The following is a 21,283-nucleotide window of genomic DNA, read 5'->3' on the forward strand; positions in this document are numbered from 1 at the left end:
GAACGTCCCATACCGCCATGAAACTGAGTCTATATTGCTACCTTCAGTAGGCCTGTCTTACAAGCTTGTTGCAACTGCCATAGCATTTGCCACGACGACATGTCTCTTCTGTCTATATGTTGCCATGGTGACATATCTCTTCTATCTAAATGTTGACATGATGACATCTCTCCTCTGTCTGTAGGTTGTCATGATGGCATATTTTCTCTTGTCTGTATGTTGCCATGATGACATCTCGCCTCTGTCTATATAGTGTATGTTGTCATGACCTCTCTCCTCTGTCTGGTTGTTGTCATGATGACATCTCTCCTCTGTCTATAGGTTGTCATGATGGGATATTTTGTCTTGTCTGTATGTTGTCATGATGACATCTCTCCTCTGTCTATATATTGCCATGGAAGCATATCTGTTCTGTCTCTATGTTGCCATGGTGACATCTCTATTCTGTCTATATGCTAACATCGGTCCTCTGTGTATTGCCTTTTTTCTTACACAGGGCTCATGTGACAGCCTATTTAGACAGACCCCTGGCTCATGTGACAGCCTATTTAGACAGACCCCTGGCTCATGTGACAGCCTATTTAGACAGACCCCTGGCTCACTTGACTGCCTATTTAGACAACCCCCTGGCTCATATGACAGCCTATTTAGACAGACCCCTGGCTCATGTGACAGCCTATTTAGACAGACCCCTGGCTCATGTGACAGCCTATTAAGACAGATCCCTGGCTCATGTGACATCCTATTTATACAGACCTCTTCCTATTTTGACTAACTCTAAAGTTAACTCATTTAAGTTAAGTTAAAGAGAGTAGCTGTTTAACCTGAAGTGACAGCCCTAAGGTGTGATCTCTTGTCTCTGCTGTCGGGAAATCAGTGTTGGTTCTGTATGATTGCTGGAATCATAAATCATGGGTCATTAAAATTTCACCTATAAGTTCAAAAAAAATGTAGCATGTGAGGATCTCCTACTGAAGAAATGGAAGTTTCAGCATTACATGAACTATTTTAGGACATTTCTTTGCCTTTACAGATGCTCTGTTTAGGTGGAACTGTATGCCATAGGCATAGATGGTTAGGGACAGGTGAAATGTTCAGTAGGTATGAAGTGTTAACGTGGACCAGTGGCAGATCCTGGTTTACTCGTTATGATCTGACCAATTGTCAAGCTTATAGAGAATCACTGTTGTCATCTGTGATGGCAAGCACAAATTCACATTGTCTGTGCTATCTACAAAGAAAAGCTGATCTCCTGTTTTTAAACCATGCTTGACTTACTAAGAGCCCACATTTGACCCACAGTCTCAGAGCCCACATTTGCTCCACAGACTCAGAGCCTGAAATTTGACCCACAGACTCAGAGCCCAAAATTTGACTCACAGACTAAGAGCCCACATTTGACCTACAGACTCAGAGCCCACATTTGACCCACAGTCTCAGAGCCAACATTTGACCTACAGACTACAAAAATTCTGCCATTTTATAGCAATATCCCAATACTCTTTCTTAGTTTTCTCAAGTATTTTGCAAATGCCATGTTTCTTTTTGTTATGCCAAAAAGAAAATTCATTTTCTGGTCCCAGCTTAAGTACTATCCAGGTAATGTGTAGTTTTCGCAGCATTTCAGGATGTACCAAAATGTGGAGGAAATATTTCATCTTGATGTTGGATTATCTATTTTCACTTCATGATTTACCATACAATGCAACGAGGCCAGATTCCACAAAGCCAGTTTATTTAAATTAAAATTTTAAATGGAATTTTTGAAGTGTTGTATTAAAAATTAGAAATGTTTTACTAGTATTTATGTTCAGACAAAAACATCAGAATTTGATCTTCTTGTTCCATGTGTTGTTGGATGTATAGACGTTTTAGAATCTTTGACTTAAAGTGAAAACTCGCTTTGTGGAGTAGATCCCAGGGGCCCTCACCAGCTGAGCACCCTTCTGCCCTAAATCCACTAGCCGGTTTACCACTGAGGTTGTGAAGTGTAAACTCAGCTTCCCCTTGATTCAGCTGCAGCTTTGAGTCAGGAGTGTTTTTGGTGACCTGAACGAGTACAGTAGTTTCAGGGTGTACGAAGTATGATAGAACACCAATCAAGTATATATACACCTACGCACTGAACGCCGTACTCGGTAAATTCTGCAGATTAAAATTTGTCTTGAGCTACAGCATTTTACAGTTTGGGTGTTGACCCGCATACTGCCTGCATTATGGAAGAAAGCAGTCTGCTAGAAACCTGCAGATGGCCGTGGGTTTCCACCTAACTATGCCCAGTTTCCTGCCACCATAAAGCTGGTCGCCGTCGTATAAGTGAAATATTCTTGAGTACGGCGTAGGACACCAATCAAATAAATTAATAAATTATGGAAGAAAGCTGTCTGGCGGGTAATGCTTTGTGTTTAATAGTAAAACTTAGCAACCGGCTCAGATGACAGATTGTACTAGTATAGTGTTACTACCAGAGGACTGCTCAGCTTGATGAAGTGATGCACCAGTCTTTTAAAATATTTTTTGCCCTAAGAACTAAATGAATTGTTTGTGAATTCTGGGCAGAAAGGGTGAAAACACATAGCCTGAGTCGATAGATATTGTAAATTAACACGCTGTACAAAAGGCTAATCTTGTACATGTAAGTTGTGTAAATACCATCATGGACTGTTTCTTCTAACCACCTATCCCTATGTGCTATAGTTCTTCTCCCTCATATCAGCTTTTTAATCCTACTCGGTACAAGCTTTGTATCAGAGTGTATCATACGAATCATGCTGTCTGAGCACTGAGAATCGGCCAATTAAACTTTACATGTCATACACATGCTTTTGTCCCGGTTTTGATTTTTTCCTCAGTCAGTGGAGTGAGGGTTCTGACTGACTGTTTCTGTCCAATTGTTATAGCTGTGGCCTGCAGTCTATCACAGGTTCAAATCCAGTTTTGGCTGATTTGGCTTCAGTTTGAAGTTTTGTTGTTTTTCAGCTACCTGGAGTAGGTCAGTGTAGCAAATTCTCTGGGTAAGCTGGTTTCCTCCACCCAATGTTGTGACTGCTGTTATAATTGTGGAAAAATTCTCAACCTGTTAAATATTAATCAAATAAATGACTGAAATATGTAGATTTGATGTGGTGGAGAGAATATGCAAAAGTGTATCAGTACTGATTGCACCCCTGAGGTTGAGGTCAGCGGCACTTGTGCAGGGCTGTTCACGCAGTCTCCCAACAATATGGTCTGCCTATCTCTGCGTGGCACAGAAAAAAGTTTGTCGGTAACTTGCCAAAAGCTTGGTTTACCCAGGTTTTCTCAACTCTTAAATCTGACTGTGAAAATTTCTTGATGACCAGTTTAGCAACAACAGTTAATCGTAAGAGAGGTTTGCAAGGCACCTGGCCAAGGTAAGTTGTCTACTTCAGGCACATATTCCTTACAGCACATGTGCCACACCCTGTGTACACTCGCTTTACATCACTTGTGGACAAGTTTGAGCTTTGGAACCTGTTCGGTGTAGACTTGTTTAGCCTTTGCCTCACTACTGGTATCCTTGCATGGAACTATTTAATCAGCATTCATCAATAAAATTATTTCAGGTGATGTAGATAAAAGAGAATGTGTGTGTATATTCAGTATTATTACAATTATGAGAAAGAAAGATTTGAGTTTTTGTGTTTTCTGGCATCACTTCAGGCTCGTCATGGTGACCCCATGCAGCGACCTTGGCATTGTTCAAGATTTCTGTACAAACTTTGTTAATGGTGGCAGTCATGTAAAGCGAAGGTGGGGAGCGACACATGCGCTATTTGGAGAATGCTTCAGGCACTCCACTTTCACCCTGTCCATAAATCTAACCACCATCATATGCTGCGTAAGCGAAATATTCTTGTTTAACACCAACCACTCATGCTGGCTTCCTCTCCGGCTGTACGTGGGAAGGTTTGGCAACAACCTGTGGATGGTCAGGGGTTTCCTCCGGGCTCTGCCTAGTTTCCTCCCACCATAATTGCTGGCTGCGGTTGTATAAGTGAAACATTCTTGAGTACAGCATAAAGCACCAATGAAATGAATAAATCATAAGAGACCTTGGTTCAATCCCAGGTTGGGTCATGCAGGAGATAATTCATTAATCATTCTGTACATACATTGTACCTTAGAATTGTTACTCAGCGTGCTGGAATTGGCTATCTTTGTACGTTCTTTGTCTTCCATTTTGTGATGTTGCGATTTAATCCATAAAGGGCACAGCAGAAAAAAAAATTCACTGAAGCACTCAAAAACCAAATCCTGTATTTCAACAATATTATTTTATATCTGAAAACATGGAAATACATTCATCTGCAGAAGTACATTTTACAGGAAAACCAAGATTTCACAAAGTACACCATCTAGTTTTGTCGACATACGACTGTCAACTGGCTACAGATCGAGGCTATTTTTTTGTGACATATCATATCGCGTTCACAATGTTGTAATCGTTACACTAGATCACAAAGTCATAATTAATAGGTTTGTCTCGGCAAAGATTTATTAACTATATTATTTGTGTCACATCAATAATAGGTATACACTCATTTATGTTACCGGTAATTTAATGAAGTCATTTTTCAGCATCACCGCTGATGACTTGCGCATTAACTCCTTGTTAATGTTAAAAAAATGTTAAATCTGTTGGATAAAACGGAAGAATACATCTCAATGTGAAAGGTTTAAAACTTGGATGCTAGATACAGAAATAACTTTCAATCAAAACTCCAGATAACTTATTGTATCAAGTCTGCAGCCAGTGCAGGAAACACAAACTGCTTAAATATAGAGGAGATACAATTATTGTTATGCACTATTTATGGCCTCACTCTCTGAATTCGCACAATATTATAAATTCTTCATAAAAATTGAATACATGACCAAAATACCGGCACTGGGTATCGTAAACTTGTAAAACATGTACCACACTATCATTTATTTATCCATTTGTTTTTAATATCCGACGTTAACAGAGTATCCATTTCTACAGGTAGAACAGTTGAATAACTGCATAAATGAGTTTTATGACCTGACGTATACTGCTAATTAGCAAACCTTCGTATCAGTGACCTTGGTAACACCAAGTTCTTGTCTTCTTTTCATATTACTGTACACAACATCACATGGTGGTTTTTTTTTTTTTCTTTCTTTCTTTTTTTGTGTACACAGAAAGCTGATGTAATTGTGCAACAATAGGTTTTCAAGGTCAAAAGGTCAAGTGTAAGTTAAAAGTTATTACTCCGTTCCATTGCAAAATGCTGGCGATGCATGCTACATCACTACAATTGTCAGAACGGTCACATCACACCCCAGCTAAACAAATCCTCCTCTTTTTGAAAGCTTTGGCCAAGCCAAGCTCTGTAGTCAAAGTTAAGGAGAGCAAAATCTTTGACAAGTTTGACAATTTCAGTTTTTGAAAAGAACATTTATTGGATGGATTTCTTTGTGCTTTACATTCTTCCAAGTGATCTGAACTTCTGCCTTGGTTGAGGAGTTGAGATATATATTATCACAAGAAAATATACTTCATTTAGGCGAATTTCTCAACAGTTTGAGCAGATTCAGTTAATAATAGCTTCTTCAAAATGTCCGCATACATCTTCCTTTTAAAAGCATTGATCGATTTCACAAAAAATATTTAAGCTCAGAACAATTTGTACGTTTTGGGGATAACTCAGTGATTTTGAGCACACACAGATAATCAAGTTTTTCCTTCCCACATCTTATTTTCACTACAAGAATACCAGAAATTAACTGTAAAACTAAGTTCCACAAGACCTTAACATCTGAATTATGGTCTACACAGGCTGGAAAATGTGGGACATACAAATAAAAGACAAGATAAATTCACACTAATTTAAAATTTTTTTTTTTAAAGCTCACAGAAAGTTGTATTACAATCTCGAATAAAAATTCTTCCCCGGTTACACACAGCCCAGCAGGTGTAAGGTTTTACAGACAGGCTTGCTTACTGGTGCAGTCTTCTATCTACCAGGCTTATTATGACTAGAATATAGTACACTAGACACTAACACAGGCACAGAAATAAAATTAAGGAAAATTTATATACTACAATCATTCCCAACTCTCCACCAAAATTACTCTTTTTGGCAAGAAAATGGGAAAAACAATTTCATTTCTTTCTTGCCAGTCATCGATCAGATCTGGTCATTTTTGCTGACCATGTAAATGTGCTGGTTTGCATGTACCAAGTTTTTTTTATTTTTCTCCCTTTTCTTTTTCGGACTGTAAAACTACAAGTCTGTTACTCAAGGGGAGTAACTCAGTCAGTAGGGGTACAATTCTGATTGGCATTTAACCCTATATAACCATGCTCTATTTTGCCTTAGATTAATTATTATTTCTTATCCATTTGGGGCTAATTAGTAACATTAATTGATCACATTAATTGACTGACAGCACATGGAAGCAATGATCTTCCAACATCCACACCTTGAATAACATCACCAAAGCTATCAGACTGATTGGAGTCATTTCATCAGAGCGAAATTTACATCACTTATTTTCAAAACATCAAAGTAGAGGATTTTATTCCAATACACACTAACTGCCAATATTCTCCTTCACTGGAATAACAGTCTTATAAAGAGCAGACCTCATACTCACTTGCAACAGGAAATATGATTGGCTGATAAAGCTTGCATCAGATCAGTAACACTTGAGATGAGTGCTTAATTCATGATGTGATTTGACTGGAATCAATATGGCTTTGTTTTTTTTAGGCTAGTTTCTGAGACTATCTCTTAAACATACAAGTACATGTACTTGTATCCAAGTAGTAACAAAGTATATTAACATTTGATAAGGATATATGGGTTTATTATACAACAAAATAATAAATTATCTTATGATCCCTACAATGTATTACCCACCTACATCTTCACTCCCTGCGATAAAAACAAAACAGTACACCTTCACAGGGGTCATCTACAATTAACCTAAAATAATGCATGTTTTTATGACAAACTCTAGCCAACATGGCTACACACGTAAAGGTAAATAGCACAGCTCTATCTGACCAGCTATACACATATATACAAACACACAAAACTGCAGACTTACAAAGCAACAGAATGCATGAAGCAATAAAAGAACATTAGGCCCCTTTTTCCTTCTTAAAACTGATTGCATTAAGAAAAGAGCAAAGTTAATTTCAGTTTTAAAATGAAATTTTCTGAAGAAATTCACTGAAAAATGTGAAGTTCGAAAATCTCCTTTTTTGCTAGATCAAGGACTGAATATCAGATATGGATACCCAGGCCTCGAGAACAAGAGGTCACAGCTGACTGAATGTAATGTAAGAAACCGTCGCTCTAAACTGAGACAGGATGGACACAATAGTTAAAATGGTCACCCATTATATTGACAATGAGTATTTCCACCAGCAAAGCAAATGCATCGATAGTTTAAAAAAGAAGACCATCAAGCCATTTTCACACAACATTCCTCCAGATTGACATTTAACCCATCTGATTTGCATAAATACATATACAAACTATCTGCCTGAAACGTTGACATTTGCCAAAACAAACTTTTTTGAACATGTCTAGATTACTTACATATATAAGATTTCAGACATGTCCGAGAAACTTACTGAATACAGCAATTTTACCTCCCCTCATAGAGAGTTCCTCTGTAATACTTGATACCACACATGTTGCCATGATAGCAAAAATCAACTTAGCCCATGGTAGTCTTGTTGAGTGGAGTCATGGAAAACTGCCAGTACATACTACACGCACAAGAACCTAGATATGCCATCATGTTTGTAGCAGAAAAGGCTTTTAATAATGGGTTTCAATTTTTTTTTCCTATGAGCTTGTTTTAGTTTCTTGGGGATTTAAAAACAAAACAGTTATATATTTAGTAAGTGTATAACATTGCTCCTTTCCACAAGTAACAGGATACAAGAGGACTTCAAACTCCAAACTCCCCTGAAAGGCCGAAGACCTGGCCTTTTCACACTATATTTTTTCTACATGTTAAGCCCATATAAGTGATTACTGGACCGTCCTGCAGTGGTTATCTCCCCTTTCTGTACATCCTCACACATGATCAGTTTAAAAAAAAAAAAAAAAAAAAAATGACATTAAAATTCATAAAACAAATACATGTTACACAAGAGATAAATAAAAGGTGTTTGGGAAGAAAAAAAATGACACAAAGTGACCATAATTTATAATATCAATACAACATATTCAAGAACAACTTTACTATACAACTGTTATGATAAATGTCAGAGTACTGAATTAGTATAACAACATAACATTTTTTTCTGTCAGATCATTGGTCTCAACTGTGTTCATACAACAATACATTATAGAGGCATATTTATCATAGACACATCTGGGGGGGGGGGGTAACTCCGTGTGAATGATCTTAAATTCAGACTACTGAGTTATGTCCCTTAGCTAGAGCACAGGATAACAAACTACAAAGGACAGAGGCTGGGGTATGGGGCTGGGTAAGACAGCGTTTGTAGGGGAAGAGAGTATAAAAGGCAAGACGTGCCATCCATTCAAATGCATTAAATGTCAATAAATTAAACATACACTTTGGTGGACTATATAAAAAAAAAGTTTTCACAAAAAAAAAAAAAAAACAACATAGTATAAAAAAAAAAAAACCAAAAACAAGTGCAAAGAACAAGCCTGAGGCTAATACTGCCATGTTATGTATTTATCTGTCTATAGACTCAACCCATCAGGCAATCGTCACCTTGAAGCAAGATCAACGGAATAAATTTGACCCAAATCTTCACCATCAACCAATTCTTATAATACACAAATGAAAATCTAGAATCTACATGTCTGATATTCAGGATGCAATTACACATACTAAACATTTGTTCGGTTATTTTTTTTTTTTTTTTTTTTTTATCAACAGAACACAAATAACGAATTACTGGTTTCTGGTCAGTAAGCTTTGTTGATAACTGGAGTTTCAAAAAAATTTAATTTTGATGTTGGCTTGGTGAAGATGAACTGGTGTCAAAATTGACAATTACTTTTTCTCTTTCAGCATTTACAACATTAAATATTCATACTACTACCATGTCCGGAAAAAATAGAACAAAACAATAAAACAAGGTATAATTACCCAGCAATTTACACAGCAATTTTCTTTAGAACTAGTAAGCTGAAGTGTGAACAGCTGTTTAAGAGAGCAGCCATAATTGAGTGAACAACGCATTGGGCATTCAAGCTGTAAACGAAAACAACTGTTTGACCACAACTGAATGGAGTAAACAATTCTTGGAACAAAGTCAACTTAACGGGTGATTCTTGGCTGTCTATACTTGATGTACAACACACCTATGAAGTTCACAACATTATTTACACCCATGAGGTTTCAAAATTAGGCACCTACGAAAAAAAATGCAACCATTATTTAATATTTTGATCATCACAGCATGATCATCATATGAACAATGTGTTAACACAACACCGACAGTCAGTTAACATAGTAAAAACCATGGCTAGACATAATCTGTTTTCTTCTTCCTTTGCTTCATTGGGGTATGTGTGAACTTCTCTATCTCTAATCCGTCATTGATGCATTGTGCTTGCGCAACAGGGCGGGGCCTGCACACGTTCCATCCAATCAAATCTCGACTTTGGTATTAAGGGTTGTAATCTACGTGCTTTTGCTCAGGTCTCCTATTGTCATAACCTTTACATTGATCTTTCCTAAGGGTTTTCAATGAGCTAAGCCTCTGTGTCATCGCCTTCGTGACCTTTCAAACGCAGTCGAGCAAAATCTTCAAAAATGAAATCGTCATCTCGATCTCCGTATGTTGGTTCTCCACTGAAACAAAATAAAAAGCATACTTTAAAATCTCCAGCACATGGTGTTTGACACTAGTATTTGAGATTAAATGACAGAGGAGGAGAGGGACTCTGCCAGATTTCCTGTCTGGCTTTCAATACAGTAATAAAGGATAAGTGAAAAGGAGCTTTATAGCGCAGGTTTTAGAGATACTAAGAAAATATTTGTGCACGTTTTCCGTCACTGGTCCAAAAGTGGAAATGTTCCCATTGATGAGCTTACTGTGAATGCGGGATGCTGGAATTAAACTGTTCTGACAGCTTTTCACTGCAGGCTACTTAATTTCTGGGCTAAGCACTTAAGACGTAGGAAAACTGTAGTTTAAAGCCATTTTTACCACCTTAAGAAGAAAGCTGAGAAGCTTCATAAACATCATAAATGCCAAATTAAGACATAAAAATCAAAAGTTTCACGTATCTCTTAAAGCTGGAGAGGCTTACCATTTGGAACAGAGACATCTTCTAAGACTTACTTGGTGTCCAGCTGAATGAGATTGGCATCCAGGGGTGCATCCCCACCCTCTGTGGGAGCAATGCTTGCCGAGCGCGAGGGAGGGGGCGTCTCTGGCGGCTTGGGGTGTGTTAGGGTGAAGGGCAGTTCTACTGCCAAGTCGCTACAACAACAACAGTGACAACACAGGGCTACCTCAAGCAACTACTGTTCTTTGTGGGTACTTTTTTATTTATTGAGCTCTTGTTCATCACCATACTCAAGAATTACTGTCCTGCATAAGGTTTTAAAAATATCACACAAGGAGGCATAAGACTGAGGGTATTTATGAATCCCTAATGCGAAGTTTGCTCAGTTACAGTAATATTTATTGGTGAAATGGCTGGATTCACGGCTGGATTCTGTAAGACGGATCGGAAGTTGGAGGTCACATGACCTCACAGTTGTAGAAAATAACATCGCGAAAGCTCTGTAGAAATACTGAGACTATCTGGAAAGCTGAAAATTATACAAATCCAAGAGATACAAGATCGCTGTCAGCCATTAAAAAATAGGCATTTTCCTCTGCAATAACACTGGGAGGACCGTTTTCTTCACCCATGCCGTTTACTAAGGAGATCACATGGTCTCTAACTTCGAATCCGTCTTACGGAATGACTATATGCTAATTCTCTCCTATGTTATTGGTACAAACCATGTTTTTAAATTCAGAATAAGTCGCAATCTTTACTCCACACCATCAATCTGCAGCTAATATCACAAATTAAATTTTTTTCTCTGAAATTATGTTATATATTTCTGACAGAAGTTTCCTAAATGACCATGAAACCTTTTCCTTGATAATTTCTTACCCTGATCCAAAGCCTAGGATCAATCTGACCTTGACCTTGTATGACACGACAATACCTAGATTCTCCTTCTGGCTTGGGTCACTCACACTAAAATAAGAAAACAAGTACACAATGACTGGTTGAAGTGAGATTTAATTCTTGTCAGGTCTGATAAGAGACTGTGTTGTTGGGAAATGTCCTTAGACAGATCGTAATTTGTTTGGACAATCCATTTTTTTTTTTTTTTTGGTATCATACAAACCTGTTGGTGTAAACAGTGCAGCTGTGTAAAGGTAATACAATCATATTCAAGTTTCTTATTTTTGTTTTTTTTTTTCTTTTCTAGGTTCACTTTATGGAATTGTTGAATGAAAAGTTTAGAGCATTAACGGTTCTGAAAGGGTATTTATGGTTTCGATTTTTCCGAACAGATATCACGGAACGATGGTCAACACTTTCTCACTTACATGGTGGATGACGCTAAGTTGGTGTCCTCGTGCTTCAGTTTACCATCAAGCGCCAGTCCGCGCTTGTCACGATTGTTGGCTAGGAGTGGCGTCAAGTGAAACACTTTACAGAAGCCTGTCTGGCTGGGTTGAATAGGAAACCCATCTCTAGGGAAAAAAGGTAGAAAAGGTCACAATGTTGATTCTGCAAAATGACTGAACAGAGAGTTGGGGGTAATGCAACCTTGCTAATTCTCACAAACCATTTGGGCCGCTATGATGGGGTTGCACTCTTGATAATAATTCTAAATCATCGATATTAGGCTGACTAGGACAATATATATGCACAACACAAATATCTATCTGATAAGTGTTAAAGACCTTTCAGACAGAAGGTCATCTGATCTTTGCCCTGAAGGTCACTGTCTGCTTGCAGGAAGCACTCTTTGCATTATGTCCACGTAATTACCATGGTGGCAAGCGATGTAGGCATGATCTTGTCATGTCAGTTTTGTGTTGGTAACATTAAAGAGTGTACTGTGCAACTGACCTCATATTACTGCATTTCACCAATTAAGAGCTTGTATGCAAAAATACAATTTCAGAAGCACAGAAAGTCCTTGAAATGATACATTTGATTTTTCTGACATTAATCAAACTTCACAAAAAATTCTTAAGTGGCCATATAAGGTGGATGAATCAATCAGAACCAAATCAAACATGTCACTTCAAAAATGCTTAACTTGAGGTGAAATACAGTATGTCTAAAAGCTAGAAGATTGAATCCTACTTTTTCAGCTCGGACGCCAAAAATTCCTCAATAAATACATAAAAATAAATAAATTGTAATTCATTAAGCGGGAAATTATTTATCTTTTTTTTTATCTGATTAATGATTTATGACATACATGAATAATATTTTGTTTATTTGACAATGGACAGATGTTTTGGTCACAGAAAATTAGACATAGTCTGGAGCAAGCAACTCAGACCACACCCATAAAACTTTGGGTGTACAATGAAAATTTGTAGTCCTTTACCGAAAGCATATTATTTTAGCACACTTCACTTTAAGCTTGAACACTGAACAATGAATTTTTAACAACCTGACCATGTGTGTAAATTCATGTCAACATTTCAAAATCACTGGTTACTTAATAATTGCTACAGCTAATAGATTCTCAGGGAGTACCTCTTGCAACAGTTAGTCAAAGGTCGGCCACAATAAAGCTTGAACATCTTGTATATTAAAGTCGAAAACCAGTTCTTTGAAACAACATATTTTGACTCGCACTTTCAAAAAAAATTTTAACACTCTGACCATGTGTGCGTTTTCATGACTGAACAATTCAAAATCATTGGTAAGTTTACAGATGCTATAGCCACTGAATTCTTTGGAAATACCTCCCACAACTTTTAATTGAAACTCAGCAACAACAAACAAGTCCATGAACTGACATTAGTTCCTAAATGAGACAGCACGTACAAGAACCAATGTTGTTTTCCCCTAATTACTTCTTTTTATATGCCTATTAATATCCATTTGTGTATAGAAGATAGACATTTGAGAACAACAGGTTTAATTCCAATTCAATTAAGGCCATGATCCGATGACAATATCAAATGTTTATTATTCATACGGATATAAACTCACCTGACATCCATTCTTTACAATTAACTACAGAACGAATGTCATCAGAAGAAACAAAGCAAAAAACTTCAAAATTACACAACAGACCAATCACATTCATGTACTTCTAATTAGACTCCATGTTGATGATTAATAATAATTAATTAATTAATTAATCTCAAGCTTTCTAAAAATGTTTTCAAATTTTCAATAGGTAAGGTAAATAAAATTATTTATTTTTTTATTTGATTAGTATTTTACGCCGTACTCAAGAACATTTCACTTATACGACCACGGCCAGCATTATGGTGGAAAGAAACCGGGCAGAGCCCAGGGGGAAACCCATGACCATTCGCAGGTTGCTGGCATACCTTTCCCCTTTTGGCTGGAGAGAAAGCCAGCATGAGCTGAACTTGAACTCACAGCAACTGCATTGGAATATACAAAATATTAAATAGGCATAGAAAAGCTCTACCAACTAATTAGTCCCCCAAAATGATACAAGGCTTTGCAATTTAGCAGCACACTGTGTTTGACTTTTCATCCCATACATTTTCTAGAAATCTATCTGCAATGGGAGAAAATGCACTTGTCCATTTGTTTGAATATTATAATTATTAAGCCAGGAAGATCACAAAAGAATACAGACTTTGCAGAATTGTGTCAGTGAGTGTCTGAAGGTCAAAAAGCAATAAAATGGAAGACGACATCACATGCAAGAGTTTACATGTATGTGCAACGTGCAAACATTCACACCAAAGTCACAGAAACACTCAACAACAAAAAAGTCACTGAAAATCAAAATCAAAAATAAAAAACTCAAGACTAACAGGTTTATGAAAAATCTCCTCGCTAAGGTTCGAAACTAAACTGACATTCTTAAAATGACACCTGAAAATTTACTTTATTTCTTATATGTAAATGATGTCACTAAGTGAAATGAGCGAAACGTATATACATGTATATATGCCTACATCATCAAATCTACAGCTTCAGCGCTGATTTTTGCATCTCGCAATTTGCGCGTCTGCAATTTTTTACTGACAATGCAGTAAATCTCATGTTGCAAATTTTAACACAATTCTTAGTATTCGACATGAAGCACAATTTATATGTATATCAGAGTGATATGTAGTACAGTTGTGTATTTCATAGAAGAGTAAAAGGACAAATATGGAGTTATTTTAAATGCTCCATACACAGAAAAAATAATTCAGTGAAGCACCTCCCCCTCCCCCCTTTTTTAAATTCCATATTATCTGTTCTCAAAACAAATGTTTCATCACTTCACAATTTCAAAAAATAATTAAATACAGTGAGCTACCTTAACACCATTTTTCTTTAGCTGCTGAGTATTTTTTTTTTTTAACAGCATATATCATGATCAGTATGAGACAAACATCTGACTATGGCTTACGCGGGCCTGACAGCCATCTAAAAAGGGAAGAAATCTTGTAACTCATGGAACAGTAGTGTCCTGTACCCAGCTAAGATTACCCATGATCACTTGCCTTTTTTATACTCAAATCAATGGTACCCAATTGTTATTCAAGTGGGCTGAAGGCACATCTGTTGCTTCCCTTTCTAGAGGGCTTGTGTGCCCCATTTTCCAAATATTCCATTTTTTTTTTAATTTATATATTTTTTTAAATACAGTGTAATTTGAGAACTCTAACAGTCCGACTAATGTTAGTATAAGCTTCACCAGGTTTCGTAACTTCAACTGTGGTATGATGTTACTTTGTTCCATGCTTAAAACTTAAGAAAACAATGGATTTGTGTTTTTGTAATATAAATAAATCTACTGGATGATCAACATGTATGGCAGTCATTGTCTTATAAACAGCCCAGAGCTACCAAAACAGGACAAAATGCAAACAATTGGCTGTCCATAAACATTCACATGAAACAAGACTTACTCTCTTTCCAAATCAGCCACTGTGCACTTGTACTGAGCGGTGGAGAACAAACAAATATCAGCAAACTGCCGCACTGTACAGGAAAGAAAAACACAGACAGACCAATCAAAAGTCACTATTCAAAAGAAAAAAAAGGAAGTGAGCATTCTCAGCCAATGAAAACAAGGTTGAGATGATGTGGAACAGTGCTGGTTTCTGACCAATGGGAGTGCCTGTATTGAATGAGGATTCTGGGAGTTCCATAGCTGGTTACATGATCAACTGACCTGTCGACGTGATGAATTAGAAGAAAAGTTTCCCATTTTAACACATTTAATGTAATGATCATTTCATGCAAACGATTTTAATAGCATATTTGACTTCTGAAGGATCGCAACTCAAGATAGTTTGTAAAAAAAAAAAAAAAAAGGTTTTTTGTCTACATCGACATGCAACTTATCGAGTCATCAGCACAGAATTCCCAAATTCCTGTAAACATATCTACGCAACAAAAACCAATGATGAAGGGTGAAGGTGTGAGACATGTTGGGGGTGTCGGCCAGCACTTACGCGCTCTCCATGTCAGCCACGGCACAGCTGTACGAAGTTCGTGTGAAGAGAACGATGTCTGCGTGCTGGGCCACTGAAACCCATGCCAAATAAATAGTTCAGTCAGGCAACTTTGACTTGGCGCAGTTAAAAAATTGAAGAATAAAACAAGAATTCATCAGAAAGAATCCAGAATCAACCTATAACAAACTAGATCTCCTGAAAAAAAGTTTAGTTTACATCCTTCAATTGTTAATTGTGCAAAACCACACAGCCAAAATTCCCACAATTTGAACCATTTTTTATTTTGAAATTAAGATGTATACATCTACATTTCATTGAAATGCATATGTTAAGGGAATTAAGAAATTTGACGCATCTCCCATTGCTTCTACAAGTTTTTGCCTATCAAATGAATTCCCTTCTAAAAAAAAATTGAAGTGTAGCAAAGCCATGCTAAAATTTGAGTGGAACAAAAAAACTTAAGCCCATGATTTTCCAAAACTGAAGAGAGACTGTTAAAAAAAGCTTTCCCACTGGGAATAATGGAGTACTCATCCTTGTCAGATATATAACAGCTATTTCATAAATAAATAATTAGGTTGAAGTAAAATTCCCATATGTAAAAATTTACTCTTCAGCTACTTTCGGCCTGGTAGTCCTAACTCAAACATTTTCTTCAGGGCCCTATTTTCCAAAGCGCATTTAGCATTATGTGCAGGACACAACCATGTGACTAACACCATAGGCATGGCGTCGTCATGACAACCACATGCACATAATGTCTCTTTGTAAAATGTATTGTATTTATCTTTTTTTCTTTTGTCAACTTACTAGTTTATATCCCCTAAATGTTGAACTTGTAGTTCAGAACTGTTACAGCCTCTCAGTGATTAGTCCCTCTGTTCATAATTATCTTATTCCTTTAAAATATTTAAGTGCAACATGGCAACTTTACACAGCAGGCCTATACATAGTTCCTATTAAAGCTACAATGCTAAAATTTATTTGATTGGTGTTTCACGCTGTACTCAAGTACATTTCAATATACACAACGACGGCCAGTTTTATGTTGGGACTACAATGCTAGAACAACTCAGAGATGTTCTTTTGCACTATCACATCAATTATAGGCAAATTTTAAGGTATGCCGTTCAACTATGCCATGCCAGGCATAGTGGAAAATTCACTGCATCCAAATAATACAATACCAGTACCTACAAAAAATTTTAATCGTTCAAAAAAAAAAAAAAAAGTGGCGTTAATCATTCAATCAAATATTTTAATAATGACTAAAGGCTTTAGATGAGTCTAGATGTGGAAACTAAAAAAAATTCTATCATCGGTTTATCTGAAACTGATGATTTCCTATCATACTGAGTAATAAAGCATAACGGATATCAATCCGATACAACTCGAGAATCTTGCATTTGTGTTGCGAAATAATTATAAAATGGTACATTCCTATGACTTGCAAATTCTCCGGTTACACTCCAATACAAAAGCTTATTTATCTATTTGATATTCATAGAGGTTTTCTGCTATACTCAACAATAGTTCAGATCGAGCCTATTAGTGGAGGAAACCAGATAAACTGACACAAGGTTTGAAGCATAAGATATTTTTGTGAAGCCCATGTTGGACCATTCACAGGCACCCTGCATTTCACCAAACTTACCATCCAATTGCAAAAAACTGTGCAGTAACACAAAGCACAGCAGTATGTAACAATCATCTTTAAATACAGCTCTTCTGACCAGAAAAAAATATTGGAAAGATGCAAAAACACAAAAAGCTCTGAGAAAAATCCCCGGAAATATCCATTATTCTAAAAGAAAAAAATCTGAAATGAAATTAATCAAACTTAGGACATATTCATGTAACAGAAATCTACGCACAAACACTTTTCACACTTTTATTCCACTGGTGTTCAATGCCATATTGAAGAATTTTCTCTCATCTGATGGCAAGTGGTTTTGTGAGTGGAGAAAACCCAGATCAAACAGTCAGCCTTTGGCAAGTTAATGACAAACTTTCCCATTTGTGTTTCCTTAATCTTATGGATAAAACTGTCAATGTGTATCAAACTTTAAGTATTCAAGCACTATTTGCTAGAACCATGACAAACTAACTGAAGTATGAAGAAAGTTAATTTTCTATCTGTTCAAAATGGAGACAAATGCAACAAATCAAGGAAACCATTACATAATTTAGCTGGGAAATTCACCATATATATATATATATATCGATTTAAAATTTGAAAATTCTTTAGCCCCATACAACAGAAAACATCATAGTCCCATACAATAGAAATACTATAGTCCCATACAACAGAAATCTTCCACAACTAGCTATCCAACTGATATCGCTGCAAAAAGAGTTTTCATATTAACTGTCAGCAATCACAATATTTCAGCAGGCCACATCACTATACATAACCCCTCAAATCTACCCAAAATGTTACAAAAAGTTCGAGACTTACCTGAGATTTTCACTTTCTTCACTGTTTTGTTCGTGTTGTTATCAACCAGTACATTAACAGCAATACTTTCTCCATGGTAATATTTCTGAATCACAACAAATATACATCTATGTATATGTTTGTTTATTTCTCTCTTTGATTGATTTATGTTTTACGCCATACTCAAGAATATTTCACTTATGCAACGGCAGCCAGCATTACGGTGTGAGAAAACCGGAAACCCACTCTCTGTTTATGCATATATTTATTTGATTTGTGGGAGGAAACTGGGGCCTCCGTGGCTCAGTCGGTTAAAGCGCTAGCGCAGCGTAATGACCCAGGAGTCTCTCACCAATGCAGTCGCTGTGAGTTCAAGTCCAGCTCATGCTGGCTTCCTCTCCGGCCATACGTGGGAAGGTCTGTCAGCAACCTGCGGAATGGTCGTGGGTTTCCCCCGGGCTCTGCACGGTTTTCCACCCACCATAATGCTGGCCGCCGTCGTATAAGTGAAATATTCTTGAGTACGGTGTAAAACACCACTCAATCAAGATCAAGATGGGAGGAAACTGGGCAGGGCCCAAGGGATACCCATGACTATCCACAGGTCACAGGAAAACCTTTCCATGTATGACCCCAGAGGAAGCCAGTAAAAGCTTGAACTCTAACTGATCAAACTGGTGAGAGGTTCATGGGTCACTGTGCTAACTACTAGGCCATGCAAGACCTCTTTTCACGTTCTGTTTATCAAGAATCGCACTGGAAATTTGTTTCAACACCAAAAGTAATCCTTTATTTGCCTCTAAAATTGCACTTTCGGGTGTGAAATTTTAGGTCAGTACACTATTTATTTTATTTCATTGCTATTTACAGCCATACTATAGAATTTCTTGCATATGTGATGGAATTTAATTTCATAGGTGGAGGGAAACAGAGTGCCTTGAAGCAAACCACCGACTTTTGGCAAGTTAGCAACATGCCATATGTGTGCGACATACAGATACAAGCCATATTGGTGGAACACATGGTGTTTTCAATGGGTTGAACCTGTACCCTGTGTACCCTGTGGTCTGGAGTGGTCATACCTCACCACATCAAGATCATTCCAGTTGTAACAGGTTTGAAGATGACAGACGGGTTTGAAGATAACAAACACCCATCGGAACCAACAAGGGTTCACTATACATAGACAGATTTCCAGGGAATCCTGTCAAAATGAATTTAAATCAGAAAAAATCAATAATTCAGTCGCTCTTGCCAATGCTAATCTTCTTTCTAAGCAGTAATGCCACAATACATGAAAACGCATCACAGCAGATTTATAGAAACATAGTGAAGGACTTTTATACCTCCTTGTCTAGAGAGGCTTCCAGTTTGAGATTCCCTTGGCTCATCATGAATTCTTTGACAGCCTCAGCACTGGGCTGGGGCGCTGGCTGCTCAGGAGCATATGTCAGCTTTCGTATCGCCAAACGGACCGAGTTCCTGAAACAATCGATAACAAGTACCTTGCTAAAATTTACTGTAACAGACTGTGAAGCCGTAAGAGCTATAAAACATGAACCTAACTCATTTAGGAAACCACAACATGACTACAACACTGATAAATGGTGTAAATCAATAACATGACTTTGGTTTGAATATCACTGCCATACAGCAGCATGGTAATTAAATCTCCCAGCTTTGGGGACAACTTGAAACAAACTCCCTGTGAACATTTTTTACCAAGTTGTAGCTTCATATAAATTCTCATACCATTTTAGCTTTATACGACTAGTCATAATTCATGTAAGACTGCATATTTTACGTGCTGATTTATATCACATTTGCTACGGTGCTTATTGCTTTATGTAAAGCCATACCTTGAAGCATTTTCATATTTGTACAATAATTCATATCCTATTTCATATTTTAGCTTCATATTTTTGGGCCGAATTTTAAGCAATTTACCACAATTTGGAACTCCTACAACTACATTCTGCTCACATCAGCTGCAACCAAAAGACAGTATACAACTGAAAAGATCTGCCCCAGATGTGTAAACCATTCATCCGTATTGTGCAATGATATACTGTGGGTTGGTTTTCAGCTCTAAGCCTTCCTCTGTTTGCTTTCTCTGTACTTGTATAAATGCCAGACTGCAGAAAGTATAATATCCAATCACCTGTCAGGTTCCACAGGAGCAGAAGGATACAAACAAGGACATTAAAACGTCTGACCAATTCTGATTACTAGAAACTCCTGATAAATAACCTGGAGAGCTTACAGCTGAAGCCATGGTGAAAAACATGGTCGTTTGGTGGAGCCTGACGAACATGACAAAAAAAGGGTCACACTCTAAAGCTTTTATGGAATACCTTTTCCTGCCCGCTAGCAAATGAAGTTGAATTTGAATTATTTATTTATTTATTTGATTACTGTTTTACGCCATACTCAAGAATATTTCACTTATTAGTCGACGGCCAGCACTATAGTGGGCATAGCCCGGGAGAAACCGGACCATCCGCAGGTTGCTGCCAGACCTTAGAGGAAGACAGCATGAGCTGGACTTGAACTCACAGCGGCAGCTGAAGTTGATCCTTGCCCTCTTGTAATACATGAGTGTATTAAGGTTTGCCTACAAATCGTAATGGAAGAGACAGGAATGCATGAACACTGCATTACATGCCTTTTGAGTCCAAATTACTTCACGTGGAAAAAGTCCCCGAAAGGGATTTTGATAGAATTTCTTTTTTTTCAATGTCAATTTCTTTAAATTATTATCTTTCTCATTTATAGCCAGATTTTAAAAAATGTATCCCCTATCGATCCTTTTTTTTTCTTTTTTTTTTCCTCATAGGTTCAATTATTCCCAACAAAGTATAGTTTAAGTATGGCCTGCAGTGTTCACAGCTATAACATACCTCTTGTGGGGTTTCTCATCCATGTTATCTGCCACATACGTCTTGAGCTCATAATCCACCCCACACGGCTGAAACACCACAAAATGATTGATTGATTGATTGTTGTTTAATGCCTCACTAGATATTTCATTTATACAATGTCAGTCAGATTCATGGGTTGTGGAAATCAAACGGCGCAGTTAAAGAATTGAAATTCTAGCAGTTCCCACAAAAACATGCATTTCTGTACATGTGATAAATGAGATAAATAATCTA

General features: G+C 37.2%; 1 protein-coding gene across 4 annotated transcripts in view; it reads right to left on the reverse strand.

Annotated features, from left to right (window-relative positions):
* Positions 1–8,886: 8,886 nt before the first annotated feature.
* LOC135478991 (beta-arrestin-1-like) overlaps positions 8,887–21,283 on the reverse strand; it is a 70,457-nt gene continuing 58,060 nt past the window's right edge. For 2 of the 4 annotated variants that reach the window (XM_064758692.1, XM_064758690.1), the window contains 8 exons: positions 21,029–21,096; positions 19,475–19,610; positions 18,150–18,234; positions 15,140–15,212; positions 11,612–11,758; positions 11,166–11,252; positions 10,337–10,477; positions 8,887–9,843 (listed from right to left, as the gene is read on the reverse strand). In XM_064758692.1, coding sequence (XP_064614762.1) covers positions 9,744–9,843; positions 10,337–10,477; positions 11,166–11,252; positions 11,612–11,758; positions 15,140–15,212; positions 18,150–18,234; positions 19,475–19,610; positions 21,029–21,096 — 837 coding nt within the window. In that variant the 3' untranslated portion in view covers positions 8,887–9,743. Of the gene's footprint in view, positions 9,844–10,336; positions 10,478–11,165; positions 11,253–11,611; positions 11,759–15,139; positions 15,213–15,688; positions 15,762–18,149; positions 18,235–19,474; positions 19,611–21,028; positions 21,097–21,283 lie in introns of all 4 variants that reach the window. The other 2 variants (XM_064758693.1, XM_064758691.1) reach the window with 1 other exon arrangement.

Source organism: Liolophura sinensis, chromosome 12 (genome assembly GCF_032854445.1).
Source record: "Liolophura sinensis isolate JHLJ2023 chromosome 12, CUHK_Ljap_v2, whole genome shotgun sequence".
NCBI lineage: Eukaryota > Metazoa > Mollusca > Polyplacophora > Chitonida > Chitonidae > Liolophura > Liolophura sinensis.